The following is a 23296-nucleotide window of genomic DNA, read 5'->3' as shown; positions in this document are numbered from 1 at the left end:
CTCAGGGCCTGGGGGACAGACCAGGAGGCAGCTGTTTTCCATATCACGCGACAAGTGCCAGGATGAAGACCGCATGGCCGGGGGTGGCATCTGGGAAGGGCCCCCGGAGGAAGGGAGGCCTGAGCTGGAATGGGAAGGATTAATAGGACAGCCTGGCAAAGTCCAAGGAGAGAGAAAGGCAGGCAGAAGGACAGCCTTGAGCACAAGCACGTCCGGGGGCATGTCCATAGCAGGAGAGGAAGCCGGCGAGGTGGCTGGGCTGGGTGTGCTCTGGAGAGCAGAGAGCCCGTCTCACACCTCTTGCCGCCGTTCACGCTGTTCACGGAAGGCCTCCGCCTCCTCACGGTGTACATCACCCACAGCCCCCCTGGGTGACGAGCAAGGTCTTGGGGTGAGGCATGGGCGGGGCTGCCAACCCCGCCTATTACGGGGGGGGGGTGTCACTTCCCAGACGGCCTCCGCCCCCGTCCAGAAGACCAGCTCCCCAAGAATGTCCTTCCTTGCCCTGGTCTAACAAACACTCTCCGGGTCTGCCGCAAAGGCTGTCTTTGCGGTTCTGGGCAGAGAGAACCCAGGACTTCAGATGAGCAAGGAGGGCGGCCAGGAACGGAATTTACCCGCTGCCTGGAGAAGGCCCGGACGGTAGTACGGAGGTGAGTGATCTAGACTCATTCCAAGCGCTTCCGTCCAGCAGCTGGCTCTGTCCCCCGTGCGCTCGGGATGCAGAGGGAGCTCAGATGCTGGCTGAAGCTGGGAGCTGCTCACAGCACTCATGGGGCTCATGTCCCCCCATCTCCCAGGTCCAGGCTGCTCCTCCACAGGTCTCCCGGTGACCTGGACCACCCCGAACCAGGCCCACGGAGCCACAGGCCGAGAGTTAGCCCTAGAAGCCGGCCGGACACTCCCCGGGGCCTAACCACCAGGCTGACAGGAGTTGGGGAACCCATGGGAACCCAGAGAGAACAAGGTGGTAAACTTGGCAGTGCCTTAAGGAAGAGGCTAGCCAACGGCCAACCATGGCTAACTAGTTAAATGGTAAAAACAAAACCAGACCAGTGCGGTTTGTTGGGGGTGGAGTTGCTTTTCCATTTTGGTTATTTTTCCCCCTTTCTGGCTGTTTCCAAGGAGAAAATGCTGGCTGTGCTTCCCGGTCTGCAACAGACACACTCCGCAGGCACCTCCCTTGAGAGAGAAAGCAGCCCGCTGCGCCCCAGCGGGTCTTTCAACACTCCCTCAAGCTGGCTTCCGGGGCCGTGTGGGCAACAACCGGGGGATTTGTCCCGCGGGACGGGGCCAGCCCGGGCTCCCTCCACTCGGACCATTTATCATGGCAGCAGCTGGAGATAAGCTGGACACAAAGAGGATTTGTGTCCCAGGAGGGACGAGCCCTAGATACCCAACACGGAGGAATTTTCTCATTAGTCCGTGCCGGGGACTCTGGGCTCTCACGACGTGTCCCAGCGCGAGGGGCAGCGGGGAGGAGGGCACGGTGGAGGGGCAAAGCACTCAGAGATGCTTTCCCTGAACAACCTAAATTAAAGTTTCCCGAGTGCATTACCGTGGGAGAGATGGAAATGTGAAAGGCCATCTGCACGTAGGACACTGTCTGGGGGGGGGGGAGGTCATCTCCCGGGGCTGAATTTCTTTGTGCAGACTTAATTACTTGTTCCCGCTCCCAGGGGAGCCCAGTGGGGGCTCTGCGTGAAGGCACCCCACATGCTGCTGGCAGAGTGAAGCCCAGGGGACCACGGGGGACCGAATCTCAAAGATAAACCATTGCCCAGTCATCTGCGGCCGCCAGCTGGACAGGACACGGAGTCCAACCACAGCATTCTAGAACACTCCCAGGATTCGCCGACCTGAAAGGAATTCCAAAGCCTGAGAGCAAACTGAACCAGGAGGCAATCTCAGAGCTGGGAGCGGCGTCTGGGGAGCCGTCCCGGATTCTCGGGTTCCGTTAATTCCAAATACCAGCTGGGCTCCCAGCAGCCTGTGCACGGCCCTCAGGAATGAAGTGGGTTTCTTGATGACCTCTGCTTTGTCGGTTTTCTTCAGCAGTTACTGGAAGGTTGAGCTCAGAGGGAAGGACACGACCAGCTGAAATTCACTGCCCCCCTTCGATGCTTCTGCCGCGTTTTGGTACCCTGCTAACATAGCCTGTCTGTCGCAGGAGGGCGGGTTCTGCCGTGTCCTCACCCCTTCCTGAAATGGAGAGAATGAGGTAGCCCTTTCCCACTAGGTTACCGCTGCGCACCAGACAGCACTGGGCTCCTGGAGGGGCTCGGATACGTCTTATGAACAAATCCATCTTTGCACCCAGCTTTCTAGACCATCAACTCAGCCTGGAGCACCGCATGAAGTGACAGGCACAGCCGTTTCTACACTTGCAAAAAACCGTTTTGCTATAATTTCCCCTATTTGATCTTCGCGCCCCAAATACCTACTTTGCATCACAGTGGAAAAGAAAGGCATGGGAAAGTTGTATTTCACACCTGAATGCCCGCAGAAGCCCATCCGGGGGAGCCGTCAGTCAGAGAAGTTACCTGAGGAATAGTTGCTAGCGCTTGGACCTAGAGAAAGGTTGCTATTGTGATTTCAATGCTCCCCCCACCCCCCGCCCCGTGCGGGGAATGTGTGGGGTTGGTGTCTGTGCTTCTGCCTCCTTTCCAGAACAATGCGCCATGCCCCGCTGGGTGGAGCCTTCGGGACCATTGTCTTCTTCATCCTCTGAGACACTGCGTGGAACTCAATGCAGAAAAGGCTGGGGGCCTCCTGCCCAAAGCGTTTCGGATGTGGAGCCTGGGACCCCACGCGCTGAGCTGTAGAGTCCACCCTTCTCACCCGAGCGAAGGACAGAGCCGGGCTCCCTTTAAAAAGGTGTATGGCTACTGTGAACAGAAGAAAGGCCCCTTTTCCTGCCCCAATCCCATCCATTCTCCATTTCCTGCCTTTTCAGGTGGTTAGAGGCCCGGCCATCTCTCGGCTGTGTAAGGCCTCCAGGTCCCAGGACCCGACACTGGCCTCGGAGCAGCAAGACTCCGGCCAGTAATCGAGCGTCAAGGTTGCTCCAGGGTGGGGAGGTACCTCAGCCAGCAGCTCTGGTCCCTCTGAAGGAGATCCGTGTGCACAGGCACAGCCCTGTCCCCTCCTCCGGGGAAGAGGGCTGTGCCCCAGGTAAGTCACGGCCTAGAGGACAATGCAGGGGTCCAATTGCCTCCGTCATGTCGCCCCTCCAATAGCCACATGATGGTCAGGTTGGAAGAGGGATGCTAAGTGGCCAGCCAGTTAGGGGGACTCATGGAGGGGGAAACCTGAGATCACTTCCCCCGAGGCCTCTGGTGGGAGGTCAGCAGAAGTGCCCACCAGCCTCAGGGTTCGACCTCTGTCTCAGCAGCCGGGGCTCCTAACCCAAAAGGCCAGTGCTCGCCCACCAACAAGCCAGCCTTGAGAAAACCGACCACTTCCCCTCAGTCCGGAGAAACCAAAGCCAACGGACGAAACCAAACCAGATCGTTTTATTCTGTACTTTCCTTCTACCAGAACACTACTAAAAATATAAATATAAAATCTCTAGAAAATACTCAGATCTGTAAAGTTCCTCTCCCACAGTGGGGCCAAGCTCTTTGTTCTTTCAAAGCCGATGGGCCTAGCTATGCCCATTTGTCTTCATACCGTCCACGTACGTCACACAGACATCACTCTCTCTGTGCAGGGGAGAGCGCCACTCTCCTGCCAGGTTCTGGAAGCTCACCTGTGATTTATCAGGGGAAGGCTAGGTGCCGACTAGGGGTACAGTGGGGCTGGGGGTGGGTACCAGGGAGGGAAGAGACTGTGCCCCCAACTCCCTTATGCAGGCTCAGAAGATAGGTCGTTTCTCATTATCCTGCCCTTGCGTCGACCAGGCCACCCAAGTGGCCCATAGCGAGAAGCTGGACTCACTGTGAGGGTGTGTTTGGCGGGGCGTGGGGGGGACACTGTGACCACAGTGAGGTCAGGCTGTTGAGACAGACACAGGAAGCCGCTCAGGGCCCAGGCCCCCAGGAGGACTGGAAGTTGTCACTGCCGCCGCCTGGGGGCAGCATTCAGCCCCAACACCAGGCATCTAGGCTGGGACTTCAGGCTTGAGCCCTCCCCCCCTCCACAAGGCAGCTTCGCCACCTCCCCACCCCCGGTGGGAGGTCGATGGCCTGGGTGGAGATCATGGAGACGCCCACGATGGGAGCAGGGGCCCGCCAGCCCTCGTTGGGCACCAGACAGGAGTCTGAGGAACTCCAGCGTTGGGCTGGCAATGGTCCTGGGACGACCCGGGATCCCTGGGCTACCCTGAGTCTGAGGTCCCGGACCTCAGCAGGGGCTGGGTGTGGCATGGAGAGCGCATGCTTAAGCCAGCCCAGGCCCTCCAGCTCTCCGCACGTCGGGCCGCCCCGTCACTTGGCGGGGGCCACCCTGATCTCTGGGGCAGAAGCCCCAGGGGCCAAGGCTCTGCTGAGTTTCCCACCAGAAAAGCAAACAGATCTTCTGGCATGGAAGCTCCCAGCACAGGCCGTTAGGTTCTCTGCCCCCGCCACCCTGCCACCCCGGTCCCCAGCTCTGTGTTGTCTGCAAAACCCCAAGCTGTTCTGGGAGAACTCACAGGCTTCCAAACGCTCGTCCCGAGAACTTCTGAGTCTCGGGGTCAGAGATCATATTGTCATGATGTTCTTGGAGGAAGGTGGCAGGATCTAGACCTTCAGTACCTGCCCTGCCCCGGCACCCGGCCTGCAGGGCCCCTCGTGGGAAAGGGAGCTGAGGCTTTGCCAGGAGCACACGGTGCAGCCCGGCTTTCTGGGGCAACGGAAGACGGGGTGCGAGAGGGGGCAGGAGGCTCCAGAAGCAAGAACACCAGAAGGGCCGCCGGCACCCTGCTGAGCCACCTCCCACCAGGCTCCCGGATCCTGGGTCCAGAGGAGTTTGCTTGGATGTCACACGCAGAGGTGGGGAGGGCGGGGAGCGGGAACTGGGTGATGGGACATGAGCAGTGCTGGGGAGCAGGGGGAGCCGAACAATGGACAGAAAAGGGGCGGCAGCAGGAGGCCCAGGAGGAAGACTGCCCACCGGCTGCCACGGCTGGATGGGCCACGCCAGGCTTCTCCGGGCAGCCAGCCACCCTGTTCAACAAAAGGGAGGTTCTCTTCTTGCTGCAAAGGCCCCCAGGGTTGGGCTCTCCCCCCGACAGCGTTTCCTGGCCACAGGAAGACAGCATGACAGGGTCCCTGGTGGGAGAGAGGAACATAAAAGTGGGTTAACCCAGAAGGCCAGGCACCGGGTAGTGCTGGATGAACCGGACATAGATCCCGAAGGCCGGGATGCAGAGAGGACCATGTGGCATCTGGGCCAGGGGAAGGCAGGGCAGAGGCTGCTTGAGGGAGACGGGAGTCACAGGCCATCTGAACACGAGCGCAAACACCTCCTGCCTGGTGAGAGGGAGCCTGTCCCAGGGCTCCTGCCACATCGCAGTCTCCTGTTCGTCACCCCAGCTCGGACACTTACCATACCCGGACCCTACCTCTGCCTCATTTCAGGCCATGGGGTGGTCCCTGAAAACTGCTCTGAGCCCCCAGCCGCTGCCCTGGCCTCATCCTGTCTTCTCCACGACTTCGGCCCCAGGTTCTGTTGGGGCCAGCTGCCTGGACCCCACGTTCCCGGGCCCTCCCCCAAAGCAGGATGGTGGCCCATCTGCTGCCTCTGCAGGGCCCGCCTAGCCCTGTCCCCGTGCAGCAAGGTGCTCCGGCCTCCCCTTCTGCACCTGGAGCCCACATGTGCCAGGTCGCACCCCTTTCCCCCAGGGCCGCCTCAGTGCCTGGCTCTGGGCCCCACCCCGGCGGACTTGGTGTGTTCCCCAACTGATCAGATGGGAAACACCCCGAGACCCGCCGGCGACCAGGCTGCCTCCGGGTCTCAGGCCTGGTGTCTCCTCTGGCCCGCACCCAAAGGCCAGACGCGAGGCAACCACCTGGGGCCTCCGTGGTCTCAGGACCGGGCGGAACGGAGGCTGGGCGGCACTCAGGGTAAGGCCGCTTTCCAGGCTGGGCCCATCCTCAGCCAAACCCTTCATTCCCCACCCAGCCAGATTCCCTCAGCCGAGGCAGGAGAGGGGAACCAGACTATGGAAGGAGAGGGGCAGGGGCACAGTGGGAAGTCAGGGCGGCGGGGGAGTAGAGGTGCTCCAACACCCCGGGGCTGTGGCCGGCACCCAGAGGACCGGTCCTCAGGTTTACAGAAAATGAGCCTTTGACAAGGACAACTGAGCGACTCTTGGCGCTGCACAGCCCACGCGGGGGGACCAGCTCTCTGCTGATCTCTGCACCAGGAAGCAAGGGGCACACAGAGCCGGGGTCGGGGGCTAGGGGGACCAGGGAAGGAGATGGCAAAGGGGAAGGGGGTGCTTGGCAGGAAGAAGAGGCCCTACTCAAAGGAGAGCAGGTCTGGGTGCGGGCCCTCATTGTCAAGGCTGGAGGTCCGTGCCCGAGGAGGGGAGCTGCCGTCCTCCAGCGGCTCGGCCAGGTCGGGGGGGCTCAGGCCGAGTTTGAGGCCGTTCCTCTCCAGGAGGCCCGGGGAGGAGGCCCTTCGGCACTCAGTCGTCTTCGGCTTGGGTTCGTCTTGGCCGTCCTGGTGAATCAGGTCAGGCACGGACAGGGAAACCTCTCCATTGGGCAGAGCCTCGCCCTTGTCCACCATTTCCAGGGGGGCTTCGGGTGGCGCAGTGGGAAGGGGGTCCTGGGGCTGCCCAGGAGACAGCTCTGTCCCGTACTCCAGGCTGCTCAGGACGGGCTGTGACGAAATCAGCATGTCCTGCGTCGTCTTCAGGGCCCGGGGGGTTCGCTTCCTGGTGATGGGAGGCGGGGGATCCAGCCGAGGGAATGCATCTGGCAGGGCCGACCTGGGGGGGGGTCAATGACAACAGACCCGAGCGCTCTGAGGATGGTGAGACCCCAGCTCCCACCGCACGATGGCTCGCCCACCCAGCAAGCGCACCCCTGCTCGGTTTGCTCTGTGGGTTGTGGCAGTTGGAGCACCGCTGGCTTTTCCCTGGTGACCCCCTGCCCTCCCCTCCGCCCTCTGCTCTGCGCTGACAGCAGCTACGTGTTGCCGTTGGGACCACCGGCGAGCTGCGTCACATCAGAGCTTTGCCATGAGCCCTACGGGGGACGCTGTCTGCCGAGGAGCATAGCAGGTGTGGAAAACAAGGCCTGGAAGGGACCTGGTGGCCCCAGCAGGCTTCTCCCTCCCCTGCCCCCGTGGGTCTCAGGGACACCCACGGTCCTCCCCTACCAGCGGTAGAGCAGCGGCTCGAAGCTGCGGCTGGGTGTTAGCGTCCACCCCGGGAGCCTCGGGCAATGCTGGGGCTCGAATCCAGCTGTGCCGCTACTGACTCCGTAACCTCACCCCTCTGAACCTGGTTCTGTGCGGGACGGAAACCATCTGGGCCGCTTCAGGGGTTCGGGGAGCGTGGGGCCCGGCGCTTGCGCACGCCTGACAGGTGCTTGCTAAACTTCAGCCACAGTGACCCCAGGGTAGCCAACAACCAGGGACAAGCCCAGCTCTGTCCTCTGCAGGGCGAGCTCATGTGTCTGGCTCAGAGCTGCTCTCTGGAGGCCCCGGGGCAGTCCAGAGCGCTGCTGGCCCCCCCACCCCACCCCAACCCGCACTCACCTGGCCTCCTCGCCCGGAACCCCGCCGGCCAGCCGGGCCCCTGCAGTCCTATTAATCTCCATGGCGCCTGCACCGTCCAGACTCGAGGGCTCCTTTCTCCGCAGGAAGTCGTTGACTTTGGCCCCCACGGCTCTGCCCAGGTTCTTGAGGTGCTGACTGCTGCCCACCCAGACCCCCGACCCCGGGGCGGCCGAGCTGGGGGCCGCCAGCCGGGACAGGTGGGGGAAGGAGCAGCTGGGCTGCAGCTTCGGGGCGTGGGCGGCGTTCACGTTCTCGAACATGCCGTGGTCCACTGCAAACAGAGGGGAAGAGGGCTGGGGTGAGCGGGGACGGGCGCTCGGCCCCTTGCCCGCACACCGCACCCACAGCTGTCACTGCCCCGGGCTCTGGAAACACTTGGGGGAGAACCCGCAGAGACGCTCTCAACCCCTCTGTGTGGGTTTTCCAGATGGGATGTGGGACGAGCCCTTCCAGCTCCACCCCGCCCGGTCCACTGGTGACGAGCTCCAGCCTTAAACCTACCACTTCCCCCCAATTTATCCCTTGACACCTGCCTCCTTGACTCCTGGCTTGACCCCTGACCTTGGGGCCACCGAGCCCTCTGAAGAGGAAATGAACTATGGTATTTTCTGTCACTGTGAACACAGCTGAGCGGACGCCGGCACAGGGGCCGAAGCTGGTGGAGGCTCGCGTGGGAAGCTTCCCGCTGAAGGCCACCCGTGGGGCACATTTTCTCTGTGGGAAACCAGGCTCCCTGTCTCCTGAAGAGGAACGTGGGAGCACGGGCGGCTGCGTGCCGAGAGATGCCGGGTGGGGGCTCCGGACCGGCTCACGTCGAAGCCTTGACACCCAGGGGAGCAGGAGGCGCCTGACCTAGCCTCACGACCAGCCAGCGAGCTGGGCCACGGGAGGAATCCTACTTAGGGGCTGAATGAGAACTCTGCGGTTCTCGCCCTCTCCACGGACTTCCCGTGGCCTGATGTCACGGACGAGCAGCCTCACAGACGGCCCTTCTCTCCCCAATTTCGGTCTGAAGGACTAACTCCAAGGGCGGCAGGTAGACCCACCAGGCTGTGAACAAGGCCACGTCTCATTCACCTTCGTATCCTTAACAGCTAGCCTGGTCGGGTATACAGAAGGTGCTCAATAAATCTCTCGAACTGCCAGACCCATTCTGCAGATGGGAGAAGCACAGAGGTCAAGATCATAGCTCCAAGGGTTGTCACGGGAATGAATGGTGCTTGGGGCTTTAAGCCACACCGTCCACACGCTTGTTTCAGGGTGTCCTCCCCCACCGGGAAGTCAAGCTCCGTCCTCCAAAGACAGATCCATTCTTTGGGGCCTTGGAGGCACACGTGAGGTTTCTGTCCCTACCACCTACTCTAGATACTCTGCCGATCTGGGGGAAGAAGAGGTAACACTTGAGCACAGACTCTGTTCTTGGTCTCCACCTCCAGGTGCCTACGCAGGTGGAGCCTTCCCAAGAGTAAGTGAGGTTGGGGTGTGCCGTTGCTTCTGTTGAACTTGCCATCAAGTAGCTCTCCCTGCCCTGCACTGCTGAGTCCCTGGCCCGGGGGTGCATCTCCCTTTACTGCGGTTTCAGCAGACATACCCCTTCTGCACCCGAGCTAGAGAAGCCCTCCTGTAAAGGTCTTTGGGCGGCAGCAGGAAGCTGCAGGGGGCAGAGCGGATGTCCCACCCCCAGGTCTATGCGTCTGCTGCGCACAGGGAAGGCACCACAGTAGGGCCTGTGCTAGGGAACTGGGGTAGAACCACCCCGGGGTCTGGGGCACAGAGCTGACCGGGTGAGGCGGCCTGGGCTCCAGGTGTGGCCACACCACACCAGCAGGACTTCCAGCCCAGCCCCCAATGGGGTCATCAGCTCCTGTGACTCTACGAAGAGCACTATCTCGCCACAGCATCACCCACTTCTGCATGCTTTCCCTATCGTGCCCTGCATCCTAGCTTTTCTTTAATCGTAAAATCTGTGGACTTGCAGGGAAGCCCTTGGCCATGAAAGCATTTAACTATTTCCCTCCAAACCAGCAAGTGTATTTGGGCCCCCGTGAAACCGGGGCAAGTGTCCAAAAGAGGTTGGCTGGGGAAGGCACACCCCCCTCCCACCCCTGCCACTTCCTGGCTCTGATAGATCCGAGCTGGTCTCCTTACTGGTGTCGGGTGAATGTACAGAGCAGACCTGCTCACTTCTGCGAGTGCAAGTGACCCAAACAAACCCCAAGTGACTCGGGAACTGTGAGCTCCTCTTACCTGAAAAACTTCCTAAGAAGCACAAGTAACAACAGGATCACGCCCCATTGTAGATTTCCCATACTTCTCGCTCGCTGCCTTCCCAAATGTCTATGCTGAATTCTTCAGGACTTTAAAGAAAACCTGTCCTATGGGCTCTTTGCAATTCCCTGTGTCTTTCTGGCCAACGCACCTCGTCTTGAAAACCAAGTCGGGAGTTCCTGGAGGAGACGCTGTATCCACAGAGATTTTTTTTTTTTTTTTAAACTTTCTGGAGCACTCGGCACAGGGCCTGGCACAAGAGTTGGCCATTTCATAAGTTTGGCTTAATCGAATGGGCTTTTGAGAGGAATCCTTAAAACCTGACCACATTACGGGCAGACGGTGTAGAGAAGCTGTTCCCGAGGCTTTACCGTTTACAAAAGCCACTCATAACCTCCTCTGCCGAGGTCAGCCTGGGAACAAGCGGTCTGCTCTCGGATGTGGGGCTCTGGCGGGGGCCTCCTTTGCTCCCACACCCTCGGGTGTGCCATGAGCACCTTTCCTGCTGATGGCACTAACGACCCCCACACTCTGTCCCTCCCCCCGGACTAGATGCGGGGTGGTTCAGAACATAATGATGATGGAAAGAAAAACGATGATTGCCCAACCTGGTGGCCCACCCCACAATACCCCCACATGCACATGTCCGAGCAGAGCCAAGCATCTGTGACGTACGTCGTCCATCAGAAAGACGGTCTCTTACCTGTCCGAGAAAGGGGCTCGGAAAGCAGGCGGGAAGCAAACGAGAGAGAGACACATTTTATGTAGTGGCCGACCACTCTGGGACTGTCACCTCCTGCTCCCGGCCACCAGCAACAACATACCAGGAGGGTATAACATGCGAGAAAACCCTGGACAAACAGGTTCCCACGAACTCTTCAATCCCTAGACCGGAAGTGTCTGGTTTTTAAAGACTCTACAAACAGGCACCGAGGCAGCTTTGCATGTGTTCCCCAGTATTCCGAGCCCCCTTTACAGGAAGTCTGTCTGACGTTCCCAAGCTGGCAGTGGAAAGAATTCAATGACCTCCCTCCCGCTCCTGCAGGATGAAATTCCAAATCTTCTGATCCTGTGTGCATCGCTCATTACTCTCCTGTCCCATTTCTGCACACAAACCACCCGGGTTTAGACCATTCCAAGTGTCTAAATGAGTAAAATAAGAGGACGCGGTGGCAGGGAGGTTTGCCTGATGCTGCACAGGTCGCTAACAGAGCGGGGTGAGAACTCATGCACACCAGCTCCCCGGACCCCAGGATCTTCCTCTGCACCCCAAGGGCCAAATCAAACAGCCAATTCCCTCAAAGCTGCCCAAGTCCATGGTGTCCACTAAATTCCAATGCCTTCTAAGTCTACAAGACAGGCCCTGCGGGAGGCAGCGAGGTCCTCCACCCTGTCCTGCAACACTGAAGTCCTGCGGGCAGACACCAACAGGAAGACGACTCTGGGCTCTCACACCCGGAAACTCACACGCACATGCACGTGTGCCACGACCGGGCCACGTCTCTCCATGCAGCCCAAGCAGATGCACAGTTCGATCAAATGCACTCTCTGTACCTAGTCTGCACCTGCTGTGACGCTCTACAACGGGGCTTATCTTCAAAATGGCAGGATCACCTTTCACCCTTACTCCACCGCCCGCAGCAGGCTAGGCTGGGGTTGGACAGAAGCGAAGCGGAAAGGAGAAGCAACCTGGCCACTTGGAGTTCAGTCCCTCGGCAAACTGCTCACCAGGAGAAAATGGTGTTGAGTAAGCCGCCTGCTTGTGTTGTAGTCATTTGCTAAAAACAGCACCACCGTTTAAAACGTTACCTGGTCCCTATTAGGCAGTGCACGGAAGTATTTAGGCACAAAGGGCCATGACGCTTGTAACTTACCTTGGAATAGCTCAGCAAGCCACGTGTGGGGCGCAGGGAGGGGGATTGACAAAGCAAACGGGGCAAAATGTTAACAATAGGAAAACCCGGATACAGAATGCACAACAACTGGTTTTTGTTTTGCAATTTTTTGCCGCTTTCAAACGACTTCCAGAGAAAATGTAAAAATTATACTCCAAACTCAGTTGCAGAAAGAACAAAAACACCAGATAGCAGAGGTGAGGCAGATGAAGGAGAAGCTGAGCGAGAAGCTTATTCAGAGAGGAGAGAGGTCCCCAGAGTTGGGGGGCGGGGAGAGCAAGGACACAAAAAGACACCAAAGATCAACAGGATGGGAATCAACAGATTACATCGTGGTCACATCTCTGCCACAGGCTTCCTTCCCCCCCGGGCATTCTCAGTCGAGGCAGGCTGATGAGGGATGACAAGTCCCAAAATGTCTTTCTAAAATTTAAGAGACTCCACCCGTCTTTGAAAGGGATGGCCTGGCCAGTGAGTGGAATCATGGGACCCTCTTGTGATGTCAACTGCACCGAGAATGTTCATCGTCTGGACAACCCAGCCAGCCTCCGGGGAGCAGATGTGTGATCTCCATACCCGACGGCAGTCCGAACATGGAGAACTTCTCACTCCTCAGCATTTCTGGACCTCGAATCTCTTCCTCAGCCCTGAGCACTTTTCCCGACATTATGTCCTCACACGCCACCAGCTTGCCAGGTAAACTCTGGTGCCACTAGGGCCACAAAAATGTGGTTTTTTTTGGAAGCTTTTGAGTACTCTACCAGATCATGTCACAGGACTACGATTTAGTGAGAAAGTCAAATTACACATGGGGAGAAAATAATTTTTCAAAATGCTGCATTCATGGTAAGTAGTTCCTGATGTTTATTCATTTCTGGCAAGGGAAGGATGGGGGAACACATTTGTTGTCCAGTTTTTCTTTCTTTCTAGAATCTCAGGTCTCTGTAGGGCAGGGACTTGCTGAAGCCCTGGCTGGGACAGGCCGGAGAAGAGACAGGCTTCCCACCGCATCAGTAGGAACCTAGGAGGCAGGGTGCCTGAGGAGCACAGCAGGGAATCGAGATGGACTAAGGACCCGCTGTTCCCACTGTGGTCTGCGGGCCTCCCTGTGGGCCTCACCTGGGAGCTTGTTAGCAATGGAGGCCACCCCCAGACCTGCTGAATAGGAACCTGCATGGGTAACAAGGCTTCCAGGTGGTTCCTGGAGAGGTGTGCCCGTTACGTCTGGAGGAGGCCAGCCAGCTCTCCTCAACAGCCATGTGCCTGTCCAGAGGACCCTTACACAGTGGCTTCCCCGACTGAGCTCTGGTTCCACTCTGGGAGTGGAGGCGGGCTGGCTCTTCACCAAGTGGTAGCAGCCATCAGCCCATTCACACGGCCAGAGTCCACCTGAACACTCTTGGGCTGTGGGCGGGAAATGCTTTCAGTTGGAGAAACCACATAGCTTTATGTAATATAGCTGTGTGATCCGTGACCAGACTCCCTCCCCTGGATCCCGGAGGAAGCTCCGAGGCTGGAACACAGACAGACAGACAGAGACACACACACACACACACACACAAATACACACACAAACCAAGCTGCAGGAAGGTCAAGAGAAAGATGGGCAGGGCAGAAAGCGGTCATCTGGTCTGTATCTAAACCTCTCCTGTGGAGAGAATCTTGCCCAGATCTCCATGAAAATGCCCCATTTGGATTTCCCCAGGATGCCACCCAGAATAATTCTGCTTATCTGGGTGCAAAAAGGGCGCTGTTTATCTTCAGCTTTGCAATGTCATCAAGTCCCAAGGTAGAGCCTCTAGGTACATCTTGGGGGGTTGGTCACCAAGAAGAGGACTCCCAGCCTCGCGCAGCTCACCAGAGCGTTTCTTCCCTAACCCAGACATTGCAAAGACCGCATTACCCTCCGAGGTGTCCAGCCCAGCTCAGGCCCTGCCAGCCCCGTACCACAGCAGCGCGTTCCGGCTCGGGGTGCAGAACCCGGGGTTCTCTCCAGGTGAGGCCTTCTCTGCCTTGGGCAGGCACCCGTGAGAAGCTGGAGGGGCAGGGCTGCTCCCCTATAGGAAGGGTGCTTCCCACCCCTGTCCTCGCCTTCCTGGTCCTCCCTTCCACAGGCCCCTGCAGGCCCCCGCAGGCCTGTCTCCAGAGCTGGGGGTGAAACAGCAGCTTCCGCCTGGGGTGGGCTGTTGTGGGCAGACAGACAGGGAGGCTGGGACAATGGCCGTGGCCAGGGGGTGTGGGAAAGGGGCGCTGGGAAGCCACTGAGCCACCTGCCTGCCCTTAGAGGAAGGGGAGACGATGTGTCTGCCGGGGTAGAAGCACCTGGCCAAGGCCGAGGCTTAGGGAACGCAAGTGGTCTCTACCCCGACACCCCACTGCCACTGGTGGGAGCGGAGGAAGGAGGGTCTTAGGCGGCTCTCGCCACCCCGACTCCTGCTTACTCTCAGAACTGCAGTCGAGGGGGTGGGGGGAGAGACCCCTGGACCACACCGGACTCCTGACCGCTTGCCTTTCTGCTTCTCCCGGCCCCTCCACCCCTGGCCACCCTGGGGCCTTGCGCTCAAACCCGACCCTTTCCTCCACAGATTGCATTTTGAGGGACCCCCAGAACGGGGAGCAGCTGAGGCGGAACTGCACCATCTACCGGCCCTGGTTCTCCCCTTACAGCTACTTTGTCTGCACAGACCAGGAGAGCCACCTGGAGGCCTACAGCTTCCTGGAGGTGCAGCGGGACGAGAGCAGAGGGGACAGCTGCCTTCCCGAGGACCTGGCTGAGAGCATCTGCTCGTCCTCTTCCTCCCCAGAGAACACCTGCCCCCGAGAGGCCAGCAAGAAGTCTAGGCATGGCCTGGACTCCACGGACTGCATCACGTCCCAGGACATTCTCACGGCCTCCAGGTGGCACCCGGCCCAGCAGAGCGGCTACAAGTGTGCGGCCTGCTGCCGCATGTACCCCACTCTGCACTCCCTCAAGAGCCACATCAAGGGGGGCTTCAGGGAGGGCTTCAGCTGCAGGGTGTACTACCGCAAGCTCAAAACCCTCTGGGGCAAGGAGCAGAAGGCCTGGCCCGGGGACCGGCTCTCCTCGGGCAACTGCCAGGCCTTTAAGTAGCCTGGTTGGGGGTTTGGGGGCTGGGGGCTGGGGGCTGGGGGTGGCAGCTGTCCCGTTAGTGGGCGCCTCAGGTAAAGCGGGGAGGAAGCCTGTTCATGCCTCCAGAGAGATGTCAATAAACCCAAGTTAGTCACAGCCTTTTGTCAAGTCCTGGGTCACCTGGATCCACCTGTGGTCCTTCCTGGTCCCCATCCCATACCCCCTTTGGCGAACGGTTGCTGAGCAACAGCAGGTCCCCCTCACGGGCCCTCCCGCCTTCCCTTCCCCTCTCCTCCTCAAGTTGGAGAAGAGCCTCCCTAGGGACACTTTTCAAAGTGAGGTGCCCAGATCAGCAGCGTCAGCAGCGTCAGCATCCCCTAAGAATCTGCTAGAAATGAAATCTCAGATTCACCGAATCAGAAACTCGGTGGGGGCGGGAGGGAGCCTGGCCGTTGGGCTCTCAGCTACCTTCTGGGCGATCCTGGGGCAGCGCAAGCATGAGATCGCCCCTCGAAGACGCTGGCTTACTGGTGGGTCCCCCTGTGGTCAGTTCCCCTGCGGAAGAGCTCAGCCGGAGGGGAGGAGAGTGAACGCCCTTTACTGCGGGCACAGGGAGGCTCCCCGCCGCAGCACCTCTGTGCGCTCTGAGAGCTTCTCGGCTGTTAGACCTCCCGAGGGGAGGAACAGGGAGGACCACACGGCCCCCTGTGTAAGGCAGGAAAGAGGCACATGGGGCCGGGCACCCCCCCCACCCACCCACACACCACGTGCCCCACGATCCTGCACTTGGAAGAGGCACTTTTGCTGAAGCACGACAGACTTGCTTCTGACCCGGGGGGCGTCCGCACCCGGCTGAGCTGCGTCACGGCAAAGCAGGCAGGGACACGCGTGAAAACGCGGCTTCGCGTCACCGAGGAGCGCAGCAGCAGCCAGCCCCGGCGGTCACCCCATTTCCGAGGCGGCCTCACTACCAGCTCCGACCCAGAAACGTGGCTGAACACCAGGGATGTGGGGAGGACATCTGTCTTACCCATTACGTGGTTTTAAAAAAGAAAAGAGAGCTGAATGCTCAATGGTCTTATTTTTAGGCCTTATTTACCTCTCATTTCAGCTCCCTAATGCCCCAAGGGGGCGCGCTCACCGCTGTGGGGCACCTCCTTTTCCGGGGCCCCCAACACCAAGCCTCCCTTTACCTCGGCCTCCCCCCAGCCCCCGGTTGGCCAACAGGTTGGGGTGGAAGATTGCCCCTTGCCCTTCCAGTGGCCCCACAGTGAGGCCTCTGCTTTCTGCTTCAGCAGGCCTGTTTCTGCTTATCCCTGTCCTGCTAAAATGCCGGTCGTGGTTCTTTTGTGAGAGGCTGGGCTCGAATCCCATCACGTCCCACGTGGCGAGACCCTTCCCCACTTGCTCTCTCCCCACCTGCTACCATCTCAGCCAGAGTCCAAGAGGGTACTTGTACTGTGGGCTCCAGACCCCCCCAACCTGCCCACTCCAGGGTGGGTGGTGTTTCTGGGGAGCCCTGATGTCATCCCCTGGACTCCTCAGGGAAGGGTAGCAGAGGGGTCCCCACTCTGACTTCCTGTTTCCCAAAATGCAAAAGTCACCTACGCCCCTGAAGACCTCCCCTTCTGTGCATCCCCACACACGTGGGTCCCCTTGGTGGGGCCCTTGAGAAGGGAGCAGGAGGATGGGCTCACATGGGGGCCTCGTGGCCTTCCTTCAGTCTGTGAGGGAATCAGGAGGACTCGGCTCTTGTCTGGCCTCACACCGCCTGCCCAACCCACACTCCCTCCTGCAGGGTATATGTGTCCCAGGCACGGAACCCGTTAAAGACAGCAAGCCATCCTGCAGCCGGGGTCTGAGCAGGGGGGTCACAGCACGTGCCCACGGCCCGGCAGGGACTGGAGTTTCGTGTGAAGTTAGACGCTCTCTGCCTCTCACACATTTACTAGCATCATTGGGAACCCCAGGGACTTTCTCAGTGCAGAGTTCCGAGGGAAGTTTCAGCACGCAGGAAATGCACACAGCCCACAAAGGCACAGACCACATGGGCACACCCCCCGCCACCCCAATCAACTAGCAGGTAAGCTCCGTGGTGCCCTGAGCCCCTGCCAGGCACTCTGCTCGATGCTCGGAAAATGCCTGCTCATTTACTTGTCATTACTGCTTTACGTGGTCTGTTTTGTCCCCATTTTACAGATGAGAAAAATGAGGCTCAGTTCCCTCACTCAGAAAGGGGCAAAGGGTTGATCGGATCCTCTCAGCCTTCCTGCAGAGTTGGCCGCGCCTGACAAAGTACCAGGCCAGCAGGGCCTCTGCCTTCCAGGCGGCTAAACGTCCTGGCCAAAGTAATCTGGTTTCCATGATGTCGGGTTTCGAAATCCTGCAGCTTCTATCTCTGATGCTCTTCCCTCGCTAGTCTTCCTCCTGCCTTCCATGACGCCTCCTGGCAGGAAGGCCAAGTGCCCTCGAGCCAGCACCCCTCTGCCGAGCCGAGCGACACGGGCACCACCATGCCTGAGGCCAGGTGTGGGGACGAGCCCGTTTTGACCCCGGGATGGGCATTTCAGGAACGGGGCCGTTCGGAATCCTACCTACTGCGTACTTCAGACATTTAGTCAGGGAGTCCAAGAGGTTTTATGATCTAGATGATCTTCGTTATAGCTGGAAATATCTACGATGTCGTACTTTTTCAAGCACTCAAAATGTGCTTATACGCCAGTGACATCTGCAGCGTGAAAAGACCCGGGCTTGGGAGAGTCTGGAAGCAGGCATGAGCCCGGAGCCTCTGAACCTCGGGACTACTGACATTTGGGGCCGGATGATTCTCTCTTGGGGGGTAGGGGGTGGGGTCCTCCTGTGTGTGTAGGATGTTTAGCAATGTCCCTGGCTTCTACCCACTAATTATCAAACGCATCCTTCCCCCAGTTCGGTCAAACAAACGGTCTCCAGACACCGCCGAATGACCCCCCGGGGAAGCCACACTGTCCCGGAAAAACCACCGCACAGCCGCCTGCTGAGCAAGGCTGGTCTAAGCTAAATCGCGCCTGAAGCCACCACCTTCCTCCCCCGTTTTCTGACCACCCCCCCCCCCCAGAACAGTGGCTCGCAGAGCTGATGGCCGCTGGCTTGGGAAGTGGGGTGGAAGTGAGGGCAAGTCAGGGAGCAGATAGAAGAAGCAAGAAAAGACCATGGAAAAGCTTTTAGAAATAAGAAAGGTTTATTTAGCAAAAGCCACTAGACTAGTGACGACATCCAGGGAGTAAGTGCACTTTACATGAACAGAATCTTGTCCCAGAGAGTTGAACCGACAGAGTTAATGACACAAGAGTTTCAGAAAGCAGAGGGCTCGGGCTTGGTGGGGTGAGAGGAGGCGGGCAGGCGAAGAGGAAATCAAAGGAACACAAGTGCTGAACAGGAGCCGTGGGGAGAAGGGAAGCTACGAAGGGGCTTCACAGAGAGCGTTGGTAGAAGCGGGGATGGGAGTATCGTTTTCATCCCAACACACAGTCTGTTCTGTGCAGAGAAATTCTTTGCTGGCTCTGCACCTGCGAGAGCCTCAGGTGCCCAGGACTCTGCCGGCCCCTGGGGGGGAGGCTGAGGCAGGCACCAATAGGGTAGGCGCCCCCCGGTGTCCACTTGTCCTGTCTACAGGGCAGAGCAGAAAGATGAAAAAGGAGGAAGGCAGCAGCTGAGTGAGCGGAGCAAGAAGCAAGGAGGGAGGAGAGGGTGACGTCGCTGGGAAATCAGGTCTGCGCTGTTCTCTGTTCTGCCCGGTGGCTGGTGACCCGTCAAGGCCCCTAGATCCATCCTGTCTCCCGTCGCCACACCCCAGGCACACTGGGGACGGTGCGGACATGCAAACCAGATCTCCAGGGGAGGCCCCCTCTGGGGAGAGGCTGGGGCTGAGGCAGCTGGAAACCCTGGAAACCACCGCAGAGCCTCCGAGGGCAAGGGTCCAGGATGGGTCCGGAGTCAGCGGTACAAACAGCCTCTTCAAATCCTTTACTCTCTCCTAAATTCCCTTTCTTCTTTCCCTCTGCAAGCTTCTCTAAACCCTTCCGAAACTACTCCCCACCCACCCCTCGCCCTTCCCCACCACAGCCCTCCCTCTCCTGCCACATTTCACAAATCCAGTGGCTTCACGCTGGGCTCCTGCTTACACGCAGCGGCCCCGAGAAGCCAGACCTTCCACCTTCCCGAACCCTCCAGAAGATTCTACCGCTGGAGAGGCCGCACCCAGGGGAGGGTCTGGGAAGCCGGCTCAGCCACACGGGATTCCCAACACCTCCTTCAGTCTGGGGCTCTCACCTTCCTGCTTCTTCCTTGTGTATCTGGACCTATTCCGTCCAACGGCTAATTAGAAGAGACAGCGAAATAAACAGATCCACCCTTCTCCAGCTAAATAAACCGTTAGGAAAAACAACACAACCCTGCTGTCGTCCAAACGCCCTGAAGATTCACACTCTCTTCTCTCCGGTCACTTCTCACACACCCACACACACGTACTCACCTTCCCTCACACGGGTATATAAGCCGATCTGTACACACGTGCGCACACGCATCCGTCCACACCCCATCCTCTTTCTGCCAATACCCTGGTGTGCCCAGGAAGGCCACCATAAAGCTATGTGAATTTCCTTTCCTTTGGACTTTCTAGTGTAGAAGAAACCCAGCTAATTAAGAAAAAGGGCTACGCTTTCACTTCTATAAATTATAAAGCAAGGTCGGGGTTGAAAAACTCTGTGTTTTGGGCAACCCCATCCTTAACACCGAATCCTCACAGATTACTGCTGTCTGGGTCTGTTGCTCATTCTCCGGGACGAAGACTTACTTCCCCACACACAAGACCCTAGCACTGGCTCGGCTCTCTCTCGAGGCAGCTTTAAATCTGCTAACAGCCACTCGTGGCCGGACTGTCACAAAGGGAGCGTGGCCTCCCTGCCATGGTTGGCCGGCCAGCCGAGACGGCGTTCTCTAGACAAGGCCTGGATGGTCAAAGACGGGTCAAGGGGGGACAGGGCTGTGGTCCCTGACCAAAGTGGCAGTGATTCTGAAGAGTGGAAAGAAACAGTCTCAGCTACCAGCTCGCGTTTGGTTTTTTTCCTGCAGTAAACGCTGACCACTAACGGGTTGAGAGGTAAGGCCGGGGGCTCGGGGACTTTCTCCGAGGGGAGGATGCTGTACAAGCCTTGGCCGACATGGACCCTGAGGCAAGACACGGAAGGGAGAAGGAGGCAGCTTCCCAGCCTCCATGTGGAGGAGCTGAGCTTGTAGGCAGGATGGGGCGGGAGGGGGGGAGGGGGGAGCTCCCACACTGAGGAATCGGACCAACATCATCTGGAGCCCCAAAGGGGCTGCCCTCCCCCAGGGCTTGCACAGCAAGGGCCTGAACGATGTCCAACTCCCAGTCTCCCTCGGAAGTAACACCTCACATCCAGCTAGAGCAAACGTCCAGGTTCAAGTCATCCCAGAGCTTCCCCGACGTGAAACATCCCAATTCCACGATCGCGCTGAGAGCTCCACCCCGTCCCTTACCACCGGGGCATTCAACCTCTGTCATCTCCACAACGGCCTAGAGAAGGAATTCCTTCCAGAAGGTCAGGGGAGGGTTAGGCAACTGGTAACATCCTGGATATCCAGACACACAGGACCTGAGCCGGCACCTGATGGCTTCCCTTTGCCGTGGGATCGGGAGATGGGGCGGGAGGGGGCTCCCCGGGCCACCCCGGATGGGACAGAGCGGAGGAGCCTGATGAAACAGCTCGCTCGTGGCAGGTCCTCGGGCAGCCTGGCGATCGGCACGAGGGACCCTCTCCCGAAGCCACTGGCTCTGGAAGGCCCTGCCCTCCCCTCCCAAGTCACACGTGGGAGAGAGGGGCCCGCTCGCCTCTGGGAGTCCCAGTTCTCCCCCATCGGACCCTCCAAAGCAGAGTCGTAATTCTTTCCTGAAACCACAGGCTCTCTGGGGTCCCTGGCTGGAGCCAAAGTCGCTCGTCCTCCCCGCACTCACCGCCCTCCGCCGCGCCGGCATCCTCGGCGGTGAGCGCAGCCCCGCGCCCCTCCGGCCCTGCACCCGGCCCAGCCCGACGCCGCGGCCCGCCCTACACGGCGATCTCCTCGTCCAGGCTGTCGCCCAGCTCCTGCCTCTGCAGGACGTTGAGCAGACGCGGCAGCTCCTCCTGGGACCACGAGTCGCGCTCCTCGCTCTCGTCCGTGTTGGACTCGTACTCCGAGGCGATGCCCGACTCGCGGAACTTGAGGAGCTCCAGGCCCCCCAGCAGCGGGCCCGCAGGCGGCGGCAAGAAGCGGAAGCACTCCAGCTTCACCAGGCAGTCACGCCTACCTAGGGGGCTGCCGGCCGGGTGGGCCAGCTCGGCCAGGCCCGCGCCCGGGGGCGGTGAGGGCAGGTCCTCCGGCTGCGGGGTGGTGGGGTCGCAGAGCACCGGCAGACCTCCGGAGCGGAAGGTGATCTCCAGCAAGCTGTCCTGGGAGCCCACTGGAGGGGGGACAAGAGCACAGCAGCCCGGGTTAGCAAGGTGGCCGGGAGTGGGGGTGGGTGGGTGGGTGGGGCATGAGCTGGGTACAAACCGAGAGGGCCAGAGCAGGGTCTCTGTAAAGAGAGACGGAAGCCAGAGAGGCTTCCAGCGGCGAAATGCAGGGGCTGTTCCCACTCTGTACCTTCGTGCCCCTTAAAGCGAGAGTCCCGGCCCTGCCCAGACCTACTGATCATGACCTCGATGGGCTGGACTTGGGAATATTCTTTTTTTTTAAAAAAAAAAAAGCTATAGGGACAGGCTGAGGAATTACTGGTCTCACAAAAGACACATTTGTTTTGCCGTCAGACCCAGGTTTGAATCTTGGCCCCACCCCTTGCTGGTTCTGGAACCCTGAGCTCCCTTCACCTGTTTGAGACTCTCTCATGTACAAAATGGGCGTAACATCTGCGACTCTAGGGGTTAGACGACATCCTGCCCGTGAAATTCTATCACAGCCTCTGGCACGGAAGATGGCCAGTGGCTCTGTGACCAGCACATACCAGGCCACGGGTCAGCACGAGGGAGGCCTGGCAATGTGCTGCCTTCTCGAACCTCCCAGGCCAGCCCAGAGGCACCTCAGGCCGGGCGCCAGGCAACCTCTGCCCGGAACCAGCCATGCTATCTGGCCAGTTCTTTTCTGCCTTATGCGCAGAGCAGACACCTGCTACCAGCATGTTCGATGCTAGAGTTGTAAACTCTACAGCGCAGGGGAGGGTAAGCTCACGTACAGTGTGAGGTCTCCAACAGAGCCCCCCGGCAGCACGACACCCGACAGGTGCTCAGTCTGTTTCCACTGGAAAAGCCCACGAAGAAAGAAGCAGACTGCCTTATTAGGACGTGGAGTGTCTGAGCCCCTTTCGAGAGGAGCCTGGATGAACATGTGGCAGGGACTCCCAGGGACGTTCAAGGTCGAGCCTGGGCTAGAAGGAGCCAAGCTCCTCTCTGACTCTGCTATTTCGCTGTTCCATGAACTGTACAGACAGGACAAATGGAGCTGCCTCTGTCTTCCGCTAGAACACCAGGGCAGGGCAGGGGGCTAAGAACACGCCACCAAGAGCTTCAGGGAGAAGAAAAGGCGTTTTCCAGAGCCCCCGCGGAGGAAGGCGAGGCTGGGTGGGGCCTCCACTTACTGGCATTCTGTCCCGAGAGCTTCAGCTCCAGCTCCTGCACCTGCTTGACCAGCAGAGAGATGTGCTGCAGCAGGTCCTTGTTCTGCAGCAGGAGCTGGTGCACGCGGGCCTGTGCCTCCAGCCGCGCAGCCGCTTCGGCAGCCAGCTGGTCCTTCAGCAAGTGAACCTGCAGACGGGAGGCGGAGAAGACGGAGAGGACGGGACAGAGAGGAGAGGGCCATGAATGCACCCAGGAGTCACCAGGGTTCCGCAGGGACCAGAGACACCCGCCATGTTCAACTCAACACAAAGAAGCCCTTCCAGGGTGGAGTGGGGACCTGGGCTTGGAATTCAGAGAAGCAGCTCTAAGAAGCTGGGTTGCTGGACCGGGGGTCTCTCTGAATGTCCCAAGTGACGGCCACGGTGGGTCACTCACAGACCCCTCAGGGCCCAGCACCCAGAGCAAGAGGTACGCACGAGCCGAGTCCCAGCCCCTGTCCCCCAGCCCTGCCAGGAGAGTGTCTCGACGGCGAAGGCGTTCCTGCCATGTGGAGGGAGGGAACTTCTTCTCCTAGTGTCTTTTAAAAGAGAAAAACAGAAATGGATATACAGGCCCAGTAGCTAAGAAGAGAGTCACAGCAACCCCGAAGTGGCCTTTCCTCTCCTCTTCCTCGGGCCCAC

The 23296-nt window shown here is 59.2% G+C and overlaps 2 protein-coding genes across 3 annotated transcripts in view; one reads left to right on the top strand and one right to left on the bottom strand.

Annotated features, from left to right (window-relative positions):
* Positions 1–3500: 3500 nt before the first annotated feature.
* Positions 3501–23296, bottom strand: part of LOC122918385 (carboxyl-terminal PDZ ligand of neuronal nitric oxide synthase protein-like) — a 262893-nt gene continuing 243097 nt past the window's right edge. For both annotated transcript variants that reach the window (XM_044266749.1, XM_044266750.1), the window contains exons 9-12: positions 22637–22802; positions 21314–21466; positions 7693–7984; positions 3501–6919 (exon numbers count right to left, since the gene is read on the bottom strand). In XM_044266749.1, the coding sequence (XP_044122684.1) occupies positions 6445–6919; positions 7693–7984; positions 21314–21466; positions 22637–22802 (1086 nt within the window). In that variant the 3' untranslated portion in view covers positions 3501–6444. The remainder of the gene's footprint in view (positions 6920–7692; positions 7985–21313; positions 21467–22636; positions 22803–23296) is intronic.
* Positions 12269–14988, top strand: SPATA46 (spermatogenesis associated 46). Its single transcript, XM_044266751.1, has 3 exons — positions 12269–12572; positions 13759–13872; positions 14462–14988. Exons 1-3 carry the CDS (start codon positions 12470–12472, stop codon positions 14986–14988), a joined length of 744 nt encoding a protein of 247 aa, XP_044122686.1. The 5' UTR covers positions 12269–12469.

Source organism: Neovison vison, chromosome 10 (assembly GCF_020171115.1).
Source record: "Neovison vison isolate M4711 chromosome 10, ASM_NN_V1, whole genome shotgun sequence".
NCBI lineage: Eukaryota > Metazoa > Chordata > Mammalia > Carnivora > Mustelidae > Neogale > Neogale vison.
This window is presented reverse-complemented; position numbering and strand designations above follow the sequence as displayed.